Source organism: Pelophylax lessonae (genome assembly GCF_965119305.1).
Source record: "Pelophylax lessonae genome assembly, chromosome: 1".
Lineage (NCBI taxonomy): Eukaryota > Metazoa > Chordata > Amphibia > Anura > Ranidae > Pelophylax > Pelophylax lessonae.
In genome coordinates this window covers 476,143,069-476,165,951 of record NC_138768.1, presented here as the reverse complement: position 1 = coordinate 476,165,951, position 22,883 = coordinate 476,143,069, and the positions used below count along the sequence as shown (strand labels likewise).

Genomic DNA, 22,883 nt, shown 5'->3' with positions numbered 1-22,883 from the left:
CCAAAAGGTAGTTGACAAAGTAAAGGCTATGTTACAACCAGAGAATGCTGGCAGCTCACTCTCATTCACGACGGACTGCTGGTCACAAACAGAGTCCAAGTCACTACTCATTCTTACATGCCACTTCATTGACAGCGGATGGACAAAAAGGCAATTGGTGTTGAATACAAAAGTGATGGAAGGATCCCACACAGCTGAGTACAGTAGAGAAATGTTTCTAGGCATGCTTGAAGAATGGGGAATCAACAAAGACCGAGCGATGCTTGCACAACTTTGAGACAGTGGAGCAAACATGCCTAAAGGAATGAGGCTTGCTGATACGTCAGACCTCTGTGTCATCATGGCACACAACACCCTCCAACTTTCAAATGATGGTCTGTCAAGCCAAATAGCTTTGATTGATATATGTTTTGAGAAGCATGAAGAGATTAAAAATGTTGTGCTTGCAAGTCTTTTGAATCCTCGATACAAGAGCCATGCTTTCTCTTCTAATGATGTATTGGCTAAGGCGAAACAATGGCTGAGAGAAGATATGGAGGTGCAGGAGGTTCCTGCCGTAAAGACAAGTCCAGAACACTACTTTTATGAAGAACAGCAAGCTGAAAAAACAGCCACAAATGTCCACAAATACATCAACGAACAGAAGAGAATCTGCTTCATCGTCGTCAAATTGATCAGGACATTTTCAGTGTTTTATTGGGGCCTCATGTGGAGGATTCAAATTCTTCTGAATGTGCAACGATGAGCCTTGATGATAAACTTCATCTCTATTTGAAAGAAGCCGTAATTGACAGAAGAAGTCATCCTCTTCAGTGGTGGAGAGAAAATGAGGCACGCTACAAAAGATTTGCTTCCCATGCTAGAAGATACCTCTCTCTCTCTGCTCCTCTGTCCTCCACGCCTCCTAAGCATGTTTACGAAGTTGCAGCATTGTTTGAACAAAACAGAAGACCTTTAACAGGTGACCATGGACATGCTGAAATGTTCTGCTTTCTGTATTATAATATTGTTCTACTTAACTGGGATTGGGTATTGAAAAGAGTAGTGTCCAGTGTCCACTCCACTCCACTCCAATCCACTGTCTAGCTGTTGCCTACCTTTTTTTCTAGCAGTTTTGCACTGACTGCTGTAGTTGCAGTGAGTGCCCTACTGCAAAGGTAGTCCACTGACTCCAATCCACTGTCTAGCTGTTGCCTAGCTTTTTTCTAGCAGTTTTGCACTGACTGCTGTAGTTGCAGTGAGTGCCCTACTGCAGAGGTAGTCCACTGACTCCAATCCACTGTCTAGCTGTTGCCTAGCTTTTTTCTAGCAGTTTTGCACTGACTGCTGTAGTTGCAGTGAGTGCCCTACTGCAGAGGTAGTCCACTGACTCCAATCCACTGTCTAGCTGTTGCCTAGCTTTTTTCTAGCAGTTTTGCACTGACTGCTGTAGTAGCAGTGAGTGCCCTACTGCTAAGAGTCCAAATCCAATGTCCAGCAGTGCGCACTCGCCCCCTAGTGGCCTCCCAGGCAGATGACGCCTATTAACATGATTTTGCCTGGGAGAGCCACACTGCCGACGTAAATAGGCAGTGCAGCGACGGCAAGTGGTTAAGGATAGCCAAACACTGTGCTCCTTCGGGAATTCTAGTGCTCAAATCCTCCAATTACTGTTCTTCACCAAATTAAAAAATATATGTATGCATGCTCACCAGAACCTTTCAGCCACCAAGTAACCCTCAGGCAGAAAGTAAACAGATGCACTTCTCATAGGAACAGATTTCAATTCTCCAGCAAGCGCGTCTCTCCTCACTTCCATTTTGTAACACTATAATAAAATGCTCCAGGAGGGACCACAAGAGGATAATATATAGTTTGATTGTAGTAAAAGCTCATAACAGAATTAAATAAATGCACTCACAATATCACAGTAGAATTTCACGCTTAACATGTGCACTTCCAACTGTCTCTCACTCTCAAGTCTCCATACAAAAGCACTGGCGGGCATTCCACCATATGGATGTTCTAGGAAGTGTCCCAGCAAATGTAGTATTAGGCTCATATTTCAATGCATTTCGCGACTACACCCATCATCAGGAAATAAATCTGAGGTCATTTTCTTGAAGCCTTTTATGTGTGCAATCACACTCTGATTGGTGTAATTGATTTCAATGAAAGCCACTGCCCCAGCCAAGCTTAACTCACTCACCCGCTGCAGGCTGCACTTGCTGTACATTACAAATAACAAATCACAATAGAAGACAACACCTCCCTATACACTCAGTGATGGTCCGGAGCAGATGCACAGCACAGGCGGGAGGGGGAGACTGAGTAGGGAAACTAGCCTGGCCCTGCCTCCCAAACATAAAAATTATAAACAATATTTTATATATGGTGCTACCATGATTCTAACAGAAGCTTACTTCTGCCCAGCAGTATATAGTATATATAAAATATATCACAAACATTGCAAAGATAATAAAAGTTACTAAAAAACGAATATTAAAAAAAGGAATGCAATTTATTCAACGAGACCTAATCCCCTCTTTTTTTAAATATATGAATATAGTTTTATAGATATATTTCATTATATATTCCATAAAGGATCCCATATTTAATACTGTATAGTCAAACTAGTATTACAATCTTACATCTTAACTGGTTTAAAAAAGCTAGTCTGCCATCTAGTGGGCATAATAAAGTATAGAAGATATAAAAAAATGCAGTAAATGGGAATCACGCTCAAAGATGCAAAAGCTGGAGGTAATAACATTCCCAGGGACGTGTATACTATGTAGACTTCCAGGTAAAACAACCCATAACCTCAAAATTTGATAGGGCTATGTCTCAATTTCAAGATTTATTTTTATTAGGAGCTTCATTCATCTCTTTATATACAGCTCTTTGGTACAGGGATGCAAAAATAAAAATAAAAAGTAAAATAATAAATAATTATACCGACTAGCTAATCCGCCTTCTAGTGGATATAAAAAAATATGAAAAATTCTCAAAAAAGCAAAAAATAAGATTTATGTTCAAAAATTAAATTAATGGAAGTTTTAGCATTTAAAAATTCCCGAAGACATATATATTATGTGGGCTTCCTAATAAAGGGATACATGACCTAGACAACCGATAGGGCTATGTCTTACTTTCAAGATGTATAATTCTATTAAGAGCAACAGATATCTCTTCATATACAGCTCTTTGGTACAGGGATATAAAAGTAAGGAAAAATAATAAATAAAATATCATACACACTAACTACATAGGCTAGTTCATAGAAATCAGTCAGGAAGAAATTCAGATCTATATCGATATTTAGGCCAGATGGCACAAGCGAGTTTATTTCAAATAACCACCTGGTCTCTTTTTGTGATATTCGTTTTCTCAAATCATTCCCCCTCCAGTGTTTAGATACTTTAACAATCCCATAAAATTTTAATAAAGAAGGGTCCTTATTATGAGCCAGTCTAAAGTGGTTTGACGCACTATGTCACCTATACCCCCTTTTTTATTTTATTAACATGTTCATTGATGCACTTAAACATATTTCTATTGGTCCTGCCCATATAGTTAAGGCCACATGGGCATGTAAGAAGATAAGTAACAAATTTAGTGTTACAGGTAATACATGTATACATTCTGTACTCTTTACCAGGTTTATTAAGGCACTGTATCCTTACTTTGTTTTATTTAATAATCACATAGTTGATCTTTAGTCTTAGGTATATGAATATAGCATTAATCAGCTCCTCTTTCAAATTCTGAATTGTCTTCAAGCTTGTTGCTTGCCCTATTTTTGCTCCTCCTGTGGCTCATCAAACTACAGCTCCTTCTTTTATGGACCATATGTATGGAAAACGTTTTCTTCTTTCCCTTTCCGCTTAGCTGGGATCTTAGCTCCTTCGTCCGAGAAACAATTTATTTTGGATCAGTGTTTGTAGTACAGATTTGGAAATTGGTATTAAAAAAAAAAAAAAAGAAAAAAAAAAAAGAAAAAAAAAAAAGATGCCCTCCATCAACCTTTTGGCCTAGTTTTGTATATTATTACTGTAAGATGTATTGTGATGGATATTGCAAAAACTTTCATATTATATAACGTATTACCCATTTGATGTAATCTTGTCATCTTTCATGTATACATATTCATTTATGCATTGGATTTATCTGCCCAGGTGTGGTAGTACATACTGTATCTGTGTAATTTTAGACTTTCCAGGTTTGGCCAAAACAAATTAAAAATGTATAGATCTGAATAGGTCTATGATTAGAAATGGGAGAAATATTGATTCAGACCAGAACTTAGTTTAGTTTTGGTGAATGTAAGCACACAGCTTGAACACAGATGCTAGAAAACAATTTTTACCTGTGGCAGTCTGTACTTGTCTCTCATGTGCATTCTGATTGTTGCCCTCTCTGCTTTCTTCTGTGCAAAGGCATGGTCCCGTTCTATCCTGTGTAAACACATATCAGTACTTCTTTTAAACAATATATAGGAATAAACATAGGCAAACTTGCTTATGATTTTGGACAAAACTTTATGAAAGCGGAGGTTTCTGATCATGTGTCCTTTATAGTTATTAGGGGTTCATACTTCACCTTTTTAAAGGCTTCTCTTTCCCTGTGTAAGAGCCATCAAGGCATCAGGGTCTTGTTAAGCCTTCTCAAGGATAAAAACGAAATGGAGGTTTTTGGCTAAAAGTGTTTTATTAGCTTTGAAGAGGTCCCTTTGACAACTGGATAGTAAATAGCTACACATTTTAACTCTAAGTGCAATGCAAATTTACAGATTACTTAGTGACGTCACCTTTTCAAAGAGTGCATTACTGTGACACAATTGAAATACTCATTTAAAAACTAGTAAATATCAGTGTCTAGTTTGCATACCTGAGGAGAATAAAGTTTTATACACTTATAAAAACATACAGTATATGATAGTTTACACTGTGTAGTAATGGAGTAAAGTAGTTACAACAGTTCTATTTACCCATGAAGCAGTCAGATAAAAATGTATGTAATCATTCTCTATAGCTTCATGCACAATTCAATACATACTTTAAAAAAACACACAATACATATTGAGATTTTGGAACACAGACCAAAAACAATCTCTGAACAATTTCCTGCCATCTTACTTACTCAAGTTCTTAGCTAGGTGTAATATAAATGATACAGTATATGTATCCAGTTATTCAATTAAAGAAAGCTCAAAGGAAAGTAATGTTTTAAGTTTCAGTAGACCTAGCAGTTCAGGTTGTCATGGCCTTATGATCAGATAATATATCCAACTAAATATATAGAATACTTAATGGCAAGCATTCCGTTGTCTTCTTAGCTGGTATTCCAAGCACCTTGAACTGCACAAGCTGCATTTATTTTGCACGTGGGAACCAAAATACAATTACTATATAAAGTTTACTCCTTGTCTATTTGCCAATATATGTGTGTGTGTGTATATATATATATATATATATATACACAAACACACTATATTGTCAAAAGTATTGGGACACCTGCCTTTACACGGACATGGTGTGGGGTTGTTTTTCAGGGTTTGGGCTTGGCCCCTTAGTCCCAGTGAAGAGAAATCTTAAGGCCTCAGCATACCAAGATATTTTGGACAATTTCATGCTTCCAACTTTGTGGGAACAGTTTGGGGATGGCCCATCCTGTTCCAACATAACTGTGCACCAGTGCACAAATCAAGGTCCATAAAGACATGGATGAGCAAGTTTGGGGTGGTGGAATTTGACTGCCCTGCACAGAGTCCTGACCTCAACCCTGTAGAACACCTTTGGGATGAATTAGAGGGGAGGCTGCGAGCCAGGTCTTCTTGTCCAACATCAGTACCTGACCTCACAAATGTGCTTCCCAGAAAAGTTGAAGCTGTTATAGCTGCAAAGGGTGGGCCAATTCAATAATGAACCCTACAGACTAAGAATGAGGTGCCATTAAAGTTAATGTGCATGTAAAGACAGGTGTCCCAATACTTTTGACAATACAGGGTCAATTGTGGCATACCAGACATGTAGGCTGATATCCCCATGACTGAAGGGGCTGCAAGTTAACAGGCCTACAGTTATGTTGATACCAACAAGTATATCCTATATCAGTGATGGCGAACCCATGGCACGCGTGCCACAGCTGGCACTCAGAGCCATCACTGTGGGCACGCGAGCAGGGCCATCATCTTTTCTATTGTCCATAACAGAACAAAATAGAAACAGAACAGAAATAAAAAGGAGAAGCTGTTGCCAGGCACACTGGACACCGAAGTCGGGTGAGTGCTAAACTGACTGCAATCCCTCTTGAGGTAGGTATCATCACCAGAGTTGGCACTTTGAAATAAATAAGTTGGTTTTGTGTCGCAGTTTGGGCACTCAGGCTCAAAAAGGTTCGCCATCACTGTCCTATATGTATATACAAGTGGGGTCAAGAAAAAATGATACATAGGACCTAACCTTAATCGCACTAAGAGATTGCACTGGGATTAACCATTTTGTGTGCAATATACTGTATCTACCCTCCATGGGGTGCTGGTGAGTTGCTTCCCTGTTCACTAAGGCACATAAAGAATCAAACTAAAAACACAGAAATTAGCTAAAGTGTATTTAAATTAAATACCAAAACATTCCCACTTTAAACATTTACTCCAAATAAATATTAGACCAGTGAAGTCGCATGATGAGTACAAAAAAATTTATTAGAATAAAGGTAGACTGCATTCTGGCAAATCTTCAGTAGATCAAGTTTTATTTGCAAAACTTCTTCAGTTGTGAATAAACCTAATCCAAATTAAAACATGACTTTTGTAGATTAAATCACTTAACTCTAAATGTATACCCTTAGAGTTGTATGTCTTAGGAAACATGTACTTAAAGTACTTTGTCTCCAAGATAATTGCAACAACCCTGGCAAGCTACTGATTTCTGCCAAGAACTATCTATTACATTTTAACAAGATTAAAAAAGGACAGCAGATTGTAAATGTCTATATTTCTTCTTTGTTCCGGCATGCCCAGTCCAGCAAGTGAAATTTAGGACAGCGACTATCCAGAGGCATGCTACCCTGCCAGCGCAGTCATCTGCATATGCAATACAGCAGTCTCTACACAGTCAAGCATTCCTGCAAGCAACATGTCACATAGCCAGACATCCTCACTCAAGACAAGGTCCCAAGTTTCCGGCTCCTCTAGATCTTCCTTCCCAAGCAATGCACTCGCCATAGCACGTGCGAAAGCTGAAGCCGCCAAGGCCCGAGCAGCCTTTACTGAGCAAGAAATGCAGATTAAACAGGAGAAAGTGAGGTTAAAGAAAGAGGTAGAGGAAGCCCTCCTAAAAATGAAAGAAGAGGCAGAAGAAGCCCTCCTAAAAGCAAAGAAGGAAGAAGCCCTCCTAAAAGCAAAGAAGGAAGAAGCCCTCCTAAAAACAAAGAAAAAAGAAGCCCGCCTAAAAATGCAGAAAGAGGTCGAGGAAGCCCTCCTAGAAGTAGCCCTAGAGAAACTCACTGTAGAGAAGGAAGTAGCAGCAGCCATAGCGGAAGCAGAAGCCTTAGAATTAGCTGTATACCCGCGAAGTGAACGCAGCAGATGCACCAATATTCTCGATCCAGAAGCTGAAACTCAAAATTCTCTACAATGAACTTCAGACTACATCAAACAACATTTTAAAACAAGCAGTGTCAAAGATGACATCAAAGAGACAAGTCAAAGTCACCACACGGTACCGCCGCAAGTCAGTGAGAAGCCTCAAGCCTGCAAACGGGAGAAATCCATGCAAAGTGGAGTCTCCTACGACAGACTCCCTACAAGTGAGATACCAGATTTTCCTTCTAGTCGCCCTCCAGAACCAACGCCCAAGCCAGAATGGTACATCAGAGGCCGGCTTGATGCCCTCAAAAGGTATGACTACACACAGCCACCTCACCATGGCAACACACAGCAGGCTAACCAAGCCACAATAGACTTTGCAAGGTTCTTTGCACGACGCAAGTTAGTCACCAAAGGACTTGAAAAGTTTAATGACCGCCCTGAAAACTACAGAGCCTGGCGGTCATCCTTTCAAAACACCATCAGAGACTTAGGGCTATCTTGCAGTGAAGAGATAGACCTCCTGATCAAATGGCTTGGAAATGAGTCTGCCGAGCACGCCAGGCGAATCAGGATGATAAATATAAACCACCCAGACACTGGTCTTAGAACAATCTGGGATAGACTTGATGAGTGTTATGGTTCAGCAGAAGCAGTAGAAAGTGCATTATTCAAAATACTTGATAACTTTCCCAAAATACCTAGCAAAGCCTACCATAAACTTAGAGAGTTAAGTGATTGTTAATGGAACTTCAAGTAGCTAAATTCGAGGGAGACTTACAAGGACGTACATTCCTTGACACAGCCAGAGGTGTCAACCCCATCATACAAAAGTTACCCTATAACTTGCAAGAGCAGTGGATTACACATGGATCCCGATTTAAAAGACAGCATGATATTCCATTCCCTCCCTTTTCTGTTTTTGTGGACTTTGTGTGCCAGCAAGCTAAAACAAGAAATGATCCAAGTTTTGATTTTACGCTGTTGTTTGCTGCTCCTGTGGGACTTAACCCTCGCAAACCTCCAGTAGCAGTACACAGAACTAACGTGTCTCCTCCAGGTTCCTTTCACAGGTCTGCCAACTTCTCTAACTCAGAGACAAAGGTCCAAGATCCTGGTAAGCAGTGTCCCTTGCATCGGAAGCCACATCCTCTCCTAAAATGCAGAGCCTTCAGAGAGAAAACCCTACAGGACCGCAAAGCCTTCCTCAAGGAGAACCACATCTGCTACAGGTGCTGCTCTTCAACATCTCATCTCGCCAAGGACTGTAAGGTCAGTTTAAAATGCACAGAATGTGACAGTCCAGATCACAACACAGGGTTGCATCCTGGGCCAGCTCCATGGACTTTACAACACACCCTCAGCACTAGTGAGCACGGCGGGGAGGAGGAGCACACCACCACAACTACACCAGAGGTCACTTCACAATGTACAGAGGTCTGCAAAGGAGCCATAGGTGGTAGGTCCTGCTCCAAAATCTGCCTAGTCAGAGTCTACCAAGCAGGCCAAAAAGACAAAGCTTTTAAAGTCATTAGCCAGCTCAACTTTCTTTGACATGTTCAGCATTAAAGGCCCCAGCATTCCCTACTCCTTAAAAACTTGTGCAGGAAAAGTGGAGACGGCCGGTAGCAGAGCATCCGGCTACCAAATCGAAGTCCATTGATGGGCGATCATGCTTGTCTTTGCCAACTCTTATCGAATGCAATCAGATCCCTGATCATAGATCTGAAATTCCTATACCAGATGTAGCTGCTCATCACCCACACTTGAAACGCATAGCACATCTGATACCAGAACTTGATCCTCAGGCTCAGATTATCCTGCTCCTTGGGAGAGATATCTTACAAGCCCACAAATCAAGAGCTAAAATTAATGGTCCCAATAACGCCACTTATGCTCAGAAGTTAGACCTCAGATGGGTCATCATAGGAGATGTCTGTCTAGGAAGCATGCACAAACCTAACTCTGTTAGCAGCATGCTCACAAATACCCTAGAGAATGGGCGTACCTCTCTTTTCCAGCCATGCCACAACCATTTCCTTGTTAAGGAATCAGCCTAAGCCACCCACTCATCTTGTCCCTTCACAAGCCCCACTAGTGACAACTTTGCCTGTGACAGTGACCAAGACCATTTAGGGTGCACAGTCTTTCAGAGAACTAAAGATGACAATCGTGTGGCAATGTCTATCGAAGACAAACTCTTCTTAGAAATAATGGAGCAAGGTCTAGTCAAAGACAGCACAAACAGCTGGGTTGCACCTCTTCCCTTCAGACCACAGAGACAACGCTTACCCAATAACAGAGAACAAGCGTTACAACGTTTTGCTTCCCTTAGACGTAATTTGCAAAGAAAGCCAGAGATGAGGGAACATTTCTTTTCTTTCATGGGGAAGATCTTTGATAACGGTCATGCCGAGGTGGCTCCCACCCCTAAAGACTCCGAAGAGGGTTGGTACCTCCCTATATTCAGAGTGTACCATCCTAAAAAGCCAGGTCAAATTAGAGTAGTGTTTGACTCTAGTGCCAAATACAAGGGTATCTCCTTGAACGATGTCCTCTTGACAGGCCCAGACCTCAACAACAAACTCCTGGGGAGTGCTCTTACGATTCCGCAAAGAGTCTATTGCCTTCATAGCTGACATCCAACAGATGTTCCATTGTTTCTTGGTCAGAGAGGAAGACAGGAACTTCCTAAAGTTCCTTTGGTTCCAAGACAACGATCCTTCCAAAGATATCTTAGAGTATCGTATGAGGGTACACATCTTTGGCAATAGCCCTTCACCTGCAGTCGCTATCTACGGACTCAGACATTCCGCCCAAGAAGGTGAACTTGAGTTTGGCTCAGATGCAAGACAATTCGTAGAGAAAGACTTTTATGTGGATGACTGTTTAAAATCCTTACCTTCCAGCGAGTCCGCAATATGTCTTCTTAAAAGAGCACAGGAAATGCTCGCTTGTTCTAATCTCAGGCTTCACAAGATTGCTTCTAACAGCAAAGAGGTAATGGAAGCTTTTCCCGCTCAAGACCATTCCAGTGATCTAAAGGGCTTAGATCTGGGTACAGACTCTTTACCTGTACTGCGCAGTCTAGGTCTACTTTGGGACTTGAAATCCGATTCCTTTACCTTCCAAGTAAATGGAGAAGAAAGACCCTTCACTCGCAGAGGTGTCTTGTCTACAATCAATAGCCTGCAAGATCCATTAGGATTTGCGGTGTAACGGAACAGGGCACCCCTGACCGGGTACCTCCGTTGACAGATGCTCCTAGTGCTTTCCAAGGGCTCCAAGCACTCCACCAGACACCGTAACCACTTCAGACCCCACGAACCGCTGCAGCTTGGTCAGGGTCTCGCAATCTCCTACCCACCCAGGACCTACGACAAGGCTCCAGGTTCCTGTGGGTGAACCTCTCTCCCCAGAGAGTGCAGCAGAACAAGCTCTTACACAAGCTCTTACAAGAGCTCAGTGATTCTCTAAGGGAGTATGGAAGACCATAGCAATCCCTTGTAGCATATCCCCCAATAAGAGACAGGACTCTAGATTGAGGTTGAAGGAACTCTAAAACAACTTTATTGAACAAGACTTATATACACAATTTGGAACATCCTGCCCCCAACAACCGCTTTCCCATTGGTCAATTGCAAAGTACATGCCGTTCTCCTTCAGGTCCTCCTTAGCCATGCAAATGAGGACTTGAAAATGAGTCAGCAGGGATTGGTCTGATAGCTTGACCAGAAGGACTGCCATGTGCAATGAGACAGAAGCCCCCAGGGGGCAATCAATGTACACAATAGCCAGACACAGAACAATGGGAGGTCATTAGCACTTACAATGAGACCGGGCAATCCACAATCCTTCCCAATACACAAACAAAAGGATAACCTTGCTGACATTGAAAGATATGTAATATACACAACATTTAGGAATTACAGATTTCATGGCAAATGGGAATAAATCTTAATATTTATATATGGAGATACTGCTGGCAAATATGAAGCAATCCAAACCATTACTTATCTGTCTTTAAATTCCAATGACGGTGAATACTGTCACATGCGGCACCTGTTACAATTCAAGGTAAAGCCTTACTTAGAGACTTGATTCATGAAACATCCGACTGGGATGCCCCACTACCCCTTGATAAGAGGAGCTCTTGGGTAGAGTAGAGGGACTCTCTATCAGTCTTATCTGATCTCCATGTTTCACGCCCATATGCTCCTGTACCTTCTACAAAGATACAGAGCCAAACCCTTTGCATATTCTGTGATGCTTCTGTCAAGGCAATAGCTGCCGTGGCCTACTTAAGGACTGTTGACACTACAGCACGATGCCACGTAGGATTCGTCATGGGCAAGGCAAAGCTGGCTCCACACCCTGAGCACACTGTGCGTAGGCTAGAACTTTGTGCTGCAGTACTAGCTGTTGAACTAGCAGAACTAATAACCTCAGAGAGGGATATTGACCTCAAGGATATTCAACTCTACACAGACAGCAAGGTAGTGCTAGGCTACACCTACAATGAGACCAGACGTTTCTATGTTTATGTTAACAACAGAGTGTTGAGGATTAGGAGATCCACTAGTCCAACACAATGGCACTACGTACCTACTGACTATAATCCTGCAGACCATGCTACAAGAGCTGTTGCTGCATGTAACCTGAAAGACACAACATGGTTTACTGGACCTGCATTCTTGTACGATGCAGAACAGACCTTTTCTAAAAATGACACTATTAAACTAGTAGATCCAGACTCAGATACTGACATCCGTCCTGAGATCTCAACATTTCATACTACAACTTCAGGCTGCCAGCTTAAATCTAACAGATTTACCAGATTCTCAAAATGGAAGACACTTGTTCGAGCTATTTATTGTCTTATCCATATAGCTCGCTCCTTTAAAGGTGACTCAAACGGCTGTGACCGCAAGGGATGGCACCATTGTCAAAGGATCAGGTCAGCATTAGAGCTACAGCAGTCTCAGGATCTTATCATCCGCACTGTACAGCATGAAGCCTATGCTAAGGAGATTGACTGTATCTTGAACAGAAAACCTATCCCTAGAGACAGTGCCCTGAGAAAACTTGACCCATTTCTTGATCAAAATGAACTACTTAGGGTAGGTGGTCGTCTAAAACAAGCCAACCTAGAGTCAGATGAGTGAAACCCTCTAATAGTTCCTGGTCACCACCACATCGCTTACTTGGTTGTATCACATCATCACTCCAATGTAAAGTGGAAGTCAAGATCCACAGAAACAAGGAGACAAAGTTGTTCCTCAGACCAGTTTCTGAACTAATTTTGTTGTTGTCATCTGAGGAATAAATAGTGGTATCTGTTGATACCAGGCGGGAGTGTCATGCCTCCAGCCTAAGAAAAGAATTAATGTTATTGAAACTTGCAATACCCATAGTGTCCACAAGATGGCACTGTGACAAAGACTACTAATGAACAGTACTTTGTGGTATTTCCTGTTTTCTATCACTGGGTATAAGCTCCACCTCTCTCTGAAAAATCTCCATTTTAGACACCTCATGGACACAAGCCAGGCTGCATCTCATGTTCCTGTGGGAGATTCCTGAATTCTTCTAGGAAGCATCGCTGGTATGCCTATGAACTGTTAGCTATATACTCAGTGCATATCTTGTTTATGTTTATATACTGATTGTATGCTTTATCTGTTTTTTTCCAGTTTCACCTTATCAATTCTATCTGAAATCAATCCTATCTTATACAATCCTATCTATTCGCAATCCTATTCGCATATGTATCCTGTTTCATGTGACCACCATTCTTTCACCGGAATAAAGCCTAAAGTTACTAAAAGGTTATTATAGGATTGAAGGTTTAGCTGTATGTTGAGCTGCACAGACGCCTGGGGCATAAGTGTAGTGAGAACAGAACACAGAGCAATTGGCGCACTTGCACTAACTGTGATGCCATTGCTTTAATAAATATTTTGACTATTTGTTATGGATTTCTTATGTGGTGGAAACATATTTCCTTGTCTATGCTGATACCAGTTGACCTGCTGGCCCTCTTATTCTAGGCCTTGCCCAGTAATATGTGCAATAGGAATATACTGAGGTATGAGGTTTTGGTTTGCCACTAGCATGAGCTTGAGGCAAACCTTACAGGTTTAAGACTCACAGTCCCAGTGAATTTATGTGCTGAAGAATTTTTTTAAACCACAATGCACTGAATGACTTTCAAACTATACTCAAAAAGCCCAATAAGGAGGCTTTCGATTAAGCCATAAAAAAGGGGGGCACAAAACAGCCATAGTGTCAGTGAATTAAAAGTTGTTGTAGAGAAAGCTGACAAACTGCATAGGCAGAGATTAAAACAGTTAGCAGTTACATAGTTACATAGTTGGTAAGGGTGAAAAAAGACACCAGTCCATCCAGTTCAACCTATAGTGTGTGTGTATGGGTGTACAGTGCATCCGGAAAGTATTCACAGCGCTTCACTTTTTCCACAATTTGTTATGTTACAGCCTTGTTCCAAAATGTATTAAATTCATTTTTTTCCTCAAAATTCTACAAACAATACGCCGTAATGACAATGTATAAGAAGTTTGTTTGAAATCTTTGCAAATTTATTAAAAATAAAAAATGAAAAAAATCACATGTACATAAGTATTCACAGCCTTTGCCATGATACTTAAAATTGAGCTCCTGTGCATCCTGTTTCCACTGATCATCCTTGAAATCTGTCTACAACTTGATTGGAGTCTACCTGTGGTAAATTCAGTTGATTGGATATGATTTGGAAAGGCACACACCTTTCTTTATGAGGTCCCACAGTGCATGTCGGAGCACAAACCAAGCCATGAATTCCAAGGAATTGTCTGTAAACCTCAGAGACAGGATTTTATTGAAGCACAGATCTAGGGAAGGGTACAGAAACATTTCTGCAGCATTGAAGATCCCAATGAGCATAGTGGCCTCCTTCATCCGTAAATGGAAGAAGTTTGGAACCACCGAGACTCTTCCTAGAGCAGGCCACCTGGCCAAATTGAGCGATCAGGGGAGAAGTGCCTTAGTAAGGGAGGTGACTCAGAACCCCGATGAACACTCTGACAGAGCTCCAGAATTTCTCTGTGGAGAGATCAGAATGTTCCAGAAGAACTACCATCTCTGCAGCACTCCACCAATCAGGCCTGGGAGACTGGAAGGAACTGGACTAATCAGGATTAAGGGAAAGATAAATGCAGCAATATACAGAAACATCCTTGATGAAAACCTGCTTCAGAGCACACTGGACCTCAGACTGGGGTGGAGGTTACTCTTCCAACAGCAGTGGCGTCACTAGGGGGGCCCAACATTATACTGTGCCCCCCAACAGGATCCAGGTGCCACCTCCTGCTCTGGGATGGCAACTGAAGCCCAGATTGTAGGTTACCGACCCGCCATCCCTGAGCATTAGTGTGAAGAATGGAGCCGTCACTAGATAAAGCAGAGCCGATGCTTTCTATAGAGCGCCGGCTCCTGTCACAGGCGGAGTGATATCAAATGCACTCCGCTTGTGACAGGTGTAATACAGGAAGCATGCTGTCACACTGATGCTCCAGAATAGTGGGTCGGGAACCAGCCAGCAGTACCCACCAACAGCACCAGCCAACGATACCTGCAGGAATCCCGAGGAAGAAGTTAATTTTGAGGTCAGTTGAGGTGCAGGTAAACTGTAGTGCATCCGTATCAAAGCAGCCTTAGCCCCTTTTCACACAATCGGTCTGATCGGGTCCTCCTATCTGTTTTTCAGGTAAACCAAATCAGACCTCCATTCACCTTGTGTCCATTTACACCTGCCTGTCTCCAATCCGATCCACTTAAAAAACAGAAGGGAATTTGTCCCCTTCTATCTGGGCAGATCAGTGGGCCCATAAAGTAGAGCGGGCTGTGTTCATGTCTGCTCTGCATATGCTGGGTGAACACGGACCTGTCATCTGCTTATTGTAGCCCACCACCAGTTACCAAGTTGCTCAAGTGGCCCTTGCTCCTCAAAAGTTTGGGCACCCCTGCTGTAGGGGCATAAGTCCCTGATGGAGAGGTGCACTGTAGCAGCCTTTCCCCTTAGTTTCGCCATGGTGTGTGGCGGAGGAAAGGAGAGGTGCGCTATACTGTAGCACATCAGGAGACCCATGGGGAATAAATATCTCCCATGAAGTTGATAAAAGTGTTAGGACTGCCGCCACCTTTGTGGCTGGCCTTAACACTTTTATCACTGTGGATGGCAGTTCTCACTATTCTACCCTACGTCCTCTGTGCAGAGAACATGCCACCAATACTAGGCTTTAGTACTGCGTAAACTGTCACCAATACTAGGCTTTATTACTGCGTAATCTGGCACCGATACAAGGTTTTATTACTGCATAACCTGGCACCCATATTAGGGGTTATTACTGCGTAAATTGGCACCAATACTAGGTCTAATTACTGCGTAAAATGGTACCTATACTAGGCTTTATTACTGCATAAACTGACACCAATACTAGGGGTTATGACTGTGTAAACTGGCACCTATACTAGGCTTTATTACTGTGTAAACTGGCACCAATACTAGGCTTTATTACTGAGTTAACTGGCACCAATACTAGAGGTTACTATTGCGTAAGCTGGCACCATTACTAGGGGTTATTACTGCGTAAACTGGCACTTATACTAGGCTTTATTACAGTGTAAACTGGCACCGATACTAGGCTTTATTACTGTGTAAACTGGCAGCAATGCTAGGGGTTATTACTGCGTAAACTGGCAGCAATAGTAAGGGTTATTACTGCATGAACTGGCACAAATACTGGGCTATATTACTGCGTAAACTGGCACCAATACTAGGCTTTATTACTACGTAAACTGTCACCAATACTAGGCTTTATTACTGCATAAACTGACACCAATACTGGGCTTTATTACTGCATAAACTGACACCAATACTAGAGGGTATTACTGCATAAACTGGCACCAATGATTACTAGAGGCTATTACTGCATAAACTGGCACCAATACTAAGCTTTATTACTGCATCAACAGGCACCAATACTAGGGGTTATAACTGCTTAAACTCGCACCAATACTAGCGGTTAATACTTTGAAAACAGGCACCAATACTAGGTGCTATTACTGTGTAAACTGGCATCGATACTAGAGGCTTTTACTGCAGAAACTGGCACCATTACTAGGGGTTATTACTGCGTAAGCTAGCACCAATGCAAGAGAATGCGTAAACTGGCACCAAAACTAGGCTTAATTACTGTGTAAACTAGCAGAAATACTTGGGGTTATTACTGCATAAACTGGTAGCACTAATAGTGGTTATTACTGCACAAATTAGCAACAATGCTAGGGTTTATTACTTTGTAAACTGGCATCAATACAAGTGGATATTACTGCATAAAATGGCACCAATACTAGGGGTTCTTAATGCATAAACTGGCACCAATACGAAGAGCTATTACAGCATTACCTGGCACCATTACTAAGAGTTATTACTGCCTAAACCGGCACCAATACTAGGCTTTATTACTGCATACACTGGCACTAATACTAGGCTTTATTACTGCTTAAATTGGCACCAATACTAGGGGTTATTACTTTGTAAACTGGCAGCAATACTAGGGGCTATTACTGCGTAAACTTGCATCAATACTAGAGGCTATTACTGCATAAACTGGCACCATTACTATGGGTTATTACTGCATGAACTGGCACCAATACTAGCAGCTATTACTGTGTAGACTGGCACCAATACTAGGGGTTATTACTGCGTAAACTGGCACTGATACTAGGGGCTATTACTGCATAAACTGGCACCATTACCATGGGTTATTACTGCATCAACTGGCACCAATACTAGCAGCTATTACTTTGTAAACTGGCACCAATAGTAGGGGTTATTACTGCGTAAACTGGCACTCATGCTAGGCTGTATAACTGCGTAAACTGGCACCAAAACTAGGCTTTATTACTGTGTAAACTGGCAGCAATACTAGGGGTTATTACTGTGTAAACTGGCAGCAATACTAGGGGTTATTACTGTGTAAACTGGCACCAATACTAGGGGTTATTACTGTGTGATCTGGCACTAATACTAGGGGTTATTACTGCATAAACTGGCACTGATAGTAGGGGTTCTTACTGCCTAAACTGGCACTAATACTAGGGGCTACCACTGCATAAACTGGCACCATTACTAGGCTTTATTACTGCATAAACTAGCACCAATACTAGGCTTTATTCCTGCGTAAAATGGCACTAATAATAGGGGTTATTACTGTGTAAACTGGCACCAATACTAGGGGTTATTACTGCGTAAACTGGCACCAATACTAGGGGTTATTACTGCGTAAACTGGCACCAATACTAGGGGTTCTTACTGCGTAAACTGTAACCAATACTAAGGGCTATTACTGCATAAACTGGCACCATTACTAAGAGTTTTTACTGCCTAAACTGGCACCAATACTACGGGTTTTTATTGCGTAAACAGGCACCAATATTAGGCTTTATTACTGCATAAACTGGCACCAATACTAGGCTTTATCACTGCGTAAACTGGCACCAATACCAGGGGTTATTACTGTGTAAACTGGCAGCAATACTAGGGTTTATTACTTCATAAACTGGCAGCAATATTAGGGGCTAATACTGCATAAACTGGCATCAATACTAGAGGCTATTACTGCATAAACTGGAACCATTACTATTGGGTTATTACTGCGTGAGCTGGCACCAATACTAGTGGCTATTGCCACGCAAACTGGCAGCAATAATAGGGGTTATTACTGCATAAATTGACACTAATACTAGGCTTTATTACTGCGTAAACTGGCACCAATACTAGGCTTTATTACTGCGTAAACTTTCAGAAATACTAGGGGTTATTACTGCGTAAACTGGCAGCAATACTAAGGGTTACTACTGCTCAAACTGGCAAAATACTAGGGGTTTTTACTTTGTAAACTGGCACCAATACTAGGGGCTATTACTGTGTAAACTGGCATCAATACTAGAGGCTATTACTGCATAAACTGGCACCATTACTATGGGTTATTACTGCGTAATCCGGGACCAATACCAGCGGCTATTACTGCGTAAACTGGCACCAAAACTAGGGGTTTTTACTGCGTAAACTGGCACCAATACTAGGCTTTATTACTGCGTAAACTGGCACCAATACTAGGCTTTATTACTGTGTAATCTGGCAGCAATACTAGGGGTTATTACTGCATAAACTGGCAGCAATACTAGGGGTTATTACTGCGTAAACTTGCAACAATACTACGGGTTATGACTGAGTAAACTGGCACTAATGCTAGGCTTTATTACTGCATACATTGACACTAATACTAGGCTTTATTACTGCGTAAACTGGCACCAATATTAGGCTTTATTACTTTGTTAACTTGCAGCAATACTAGGGGTTATTACTGAGTAAACTGGCAGCAATACTAAGGGTTATTACTGCGTAAACTGGCACCAATTCTAGGGGCTATTACTGTGTAAACTGGCATCAACTGCACAAACTGGCAAAATACTAGGGGTTATTACTTTGTATACTGGCACCAATTCTAGGGGCTATTACTGTGTAAACTGGCATCAATACTGGAGGCTATTACTGCATAAACTGGCACCATTACTATGGGTTATTACTGCGTAAACCAGGACCAATACCAGCGGCTATTACTGCGTAAACTGGCAATAATACTAGGGTTTATTACTGCGTAAACTGGCACCAATACTGGCCTTTATTACTGCGTAAACTGGAACCAATACTAGGCTTTATTATTGCGTAAATTGGCACTAATACTAGAGGAAATTACTGCGTAAACTGGCACCAATGCTTACTAGAGGAATTACTGCATAAACTGGCACCAATACTAGGCTTTATTAGTGCATCAACTGGCACCAATACTAGGGGTTATTACTTTGTAAACTGGCATCAATACTAAAGGCTATTACTGCATAAACTGGCACCAATACTATGGGTTATTACTGCGTAAACTGTCACTCATACTAGGCTTTATTACTGCGTAAACTGGCAGCAATACTAGGGGTTATTACTGCGTAAACTGGCAGAAATACTAGGGGTTATTACTGCGTGAACCGGGACCAATACCAGTGGCTATTACTGCGTAAACTGGCACCAATACTGGGGGTTATTACTGCATAAACTGGCACCAATACTAGGCTTTATTAGTGCATTAACTGGCACCAATACTAGGGGTTATTACTTTGTAAACTGGCATCAATACTAGAGGCTATTACTGCATAAACTGGCACCATTACTATGGGTTATTACTGCGTGAACCGGGACCAATACCAGCGGCTATTACTGCGTAAAACTGGCACAAATACTAGGGGTTATTACTGCCTAAACTGGCACTCATACTAGGCTTTATTACTGCGTAAACTGGCACCGATACTAGACTTTATTACTGTGTCAACTGGCAACAATGCTAGGGGTTATTACTGCATAAACTGGCACCATTACTATGGGTTATTACTGCGTGAACCGGGACCAATACCAGCGGCTATTACTGCGTAAACTGGCACCAATACTAGGGGTTATTACTGGTTAATTCCGCACCAATACTAGGGGTTATTACTGGTTAATTCCGCACCAATACTAGGGGTTCTTACTGAGTAAACTGGCGCCAATACTAGGGGTTCTTACTGCGTAAACTGGCACCAATACTAGGGGCTATTACTGCATAAACTGGCACCATTACTAAGAGTTATTACTGCCTAAACTGACACCAATACTTGGGGCTTTTACTGCATAAACTGGCACCAATACTAGGCAGTATTCCTGCATATACTGGCACAAAAAATAGAGGTTACTATTGCGTAAGATGGCACCATTACTAGGGGTTATTACTGCATCAACTGGCACTAATGCTAGGCTTTATTACTGCACAAACTGGCCCAATACTAGGGGCTTTTAATGGGTAAATTGGCACCAATACTAGGGGGTTATTACTTTGTAAACTGGCAGCAATACTAGGGGCTATTACTGCAAAAACTTTCATCAATACTAGAGGCTATTTCTGCGCAAACTGGCACCAATACTAGGTGTTATTACTGCGTAAACTGGCACCAATACTAGGGGTTATTACTGCCTAAACTGGCACCAATACTACGGGTTTTTACTGCGTAAACAGGCACCAATACCAGCCTTTATTACTGCATAAACTGGCACCAATACAAGGCTTCATCACTGCGTAAACTGGCACCAATACTATGGGTTATCACTGCATAAACTGGCAGCAATACTAGGGGTTATTACTTCATAAACTGGCAACAATATAAAGGGGCTATTACTGCGTAAACTGACATCAATACTAGAGGCCATTACTGCATAAACTGGAACCGTTACTATTGGGTTATTACTGCGTGAGCTGGCACCAATACTAGCGGCTATTGCCGCGTAAACTGGCACCAATACTAGGGTTTATTACTGTGTAAACTGGCAGCAATACTAGGGGTTATTACTTCATATGCTGGCAGCAATATTAGGGGATATTACTGCGTAAACTGGCATCAATACTAGAGGCTATTACTGCATAAACTGGAACCATTGCTAGTGGGCACTCATACTAGGCTTTATTACTGCGTAAACTGGCACCGATACTAGGCTTTATTACTGTGTAAACTGGCAGCAATACTAGGGGTTATTACTGCGTAAACTGGCAGAAATAATAGGGGTTATTACTGCGTGAACCGGGACCAATACCAGTGGCTATTACTGCGTAAACTGGCACCAATACTAGGGGTTCTTACTGCGTAAACTGGCACCAATACTAGGGGCAATTACTGCATAAACTGGCACCATTACTAAGAGTTATTACTGCCTATACTGACACCAATACTTGGGGTTTTTACTGCATAAACTGGCACCAATACTAGGCTTTATTCCTGCCTATACTGGCACCAAAATTAGAGGTTACTATTGCGTAAGCTGGCACCATTATTAGGGGTTATTACTGCATCAACTGGCACTAATGCTAGGGTTTATTACTGCGTAAACTGGCACCAATACTAGGGGCTTTTACTGGGTAAATTGGAACCAATACTAGGGGGTTATTACTTGTAAACTGGCAGCAATACTAGGGGCTATTACTGCATAAACTTGCATCAATACTAGAGGCTATTACTGCATAAACTGGCACCATTACTATGGGGTAGTACTGCATGAATTAGCACCAATACTAGCGGCTATTACTGCGCAAACTGGCACCAATACTAGGTGTTATTACTGCATAAACTGGCACCAATACTAGGGGTTATTACTGCGTAAACTGGCACCAATACTAAGGGCTATTACTGCATAAACTGGCACCATTATTCAGAGTTATTACTGCCTAAACTGGCACCAATACTACGGGTTTTTACTGCGTAAACAGGCACCAATACTAGCCTTTATTACTGCATAAACTGGCACCAATACAAGGCTTCATCACTGCGTAAACTGGCACCAATACTATGGGTTATCACTGCATAAACTGGCAGCAATACTAGGGGTTATTACTTCATAAACTGGCAGCAATATTAGGGGCTATTACTGCATAAACTGACATCAATACTAGAGGCCATTACTGCATAAACTGGAACCATTACTATTGGGTTATTACAGCGTGAGCTGGCACCAATACTAGCGGCTATTGCCGCGTAAACTAGCACCAATACTAGGGGTTATTACTGTGTAAACTGGCAGCAATACTAAGGGTTATTACTTCATAAACTGGCAGCAATATTAGAGGATATTACTGCGTAAACTGGCATCAATACTAGAGGCTATTACTGCATAAACTGGAACCATTACTATTGGGTTATTACTGCCTGAGCTGGCACCAATACTAGCGGCTATTGCCGTGCAAACTGGAACCAATACTAGGGGTTATTACTGCATAAACTGACACTAATACTAGGCTTTGTTACTGCGTAAACTGGCACCAATTCTAGGCTTTATTACTGTGTAAACTTGCAGCAATAGTAGGGGTTATTACTGCGTGAACTGGCAGCAATACTAGGGGTTATTACTACGTAATCTGGCACCCATTCTAGGGGTTATTACTGCGCAAACTTTCAAAATACTAGGGGTTATTACTTTGTAAACTAGCACCAATACTAGAGGCTATTACTGCATAAACTGGCACCATTACTATGGGTTATTACTGCGTGAACCGGGACCAATACCAGCGGCTATTACTGCGTAAACTGGCACCAATACTAGGGGATATTACTGCGTAAACTTTCATCAATACTACGGGTTATGACTGAGTAAACTGGCACCAATATTAGGCTTTATTAC

The 22,883-nt window shown here is 41.7% G+C and overlaps 1 protein-coding gene across 1 annotated transcript in view; it reads right to left on the bottom strand.

Moving 5' to 3' along the window:
- Window positions 1-22,883, bottom strand: part of LOC309555238 (complexin-3-like) — a 76,675-nt gene that overhangs the window by 15,479 nt on the left and 38,313 nt on the right. The window contains exon 2 of the mRNA XM_082257135.1: window positions 4,349-4,436. Within this exon, the coding sequence (XP_082113261.1) occupies window positions 4,349-4,436 (88 nt within the window). The remainder of the gene's footprint in view (window positions 1-4,348; window positions 4,437-22,883) is intronic.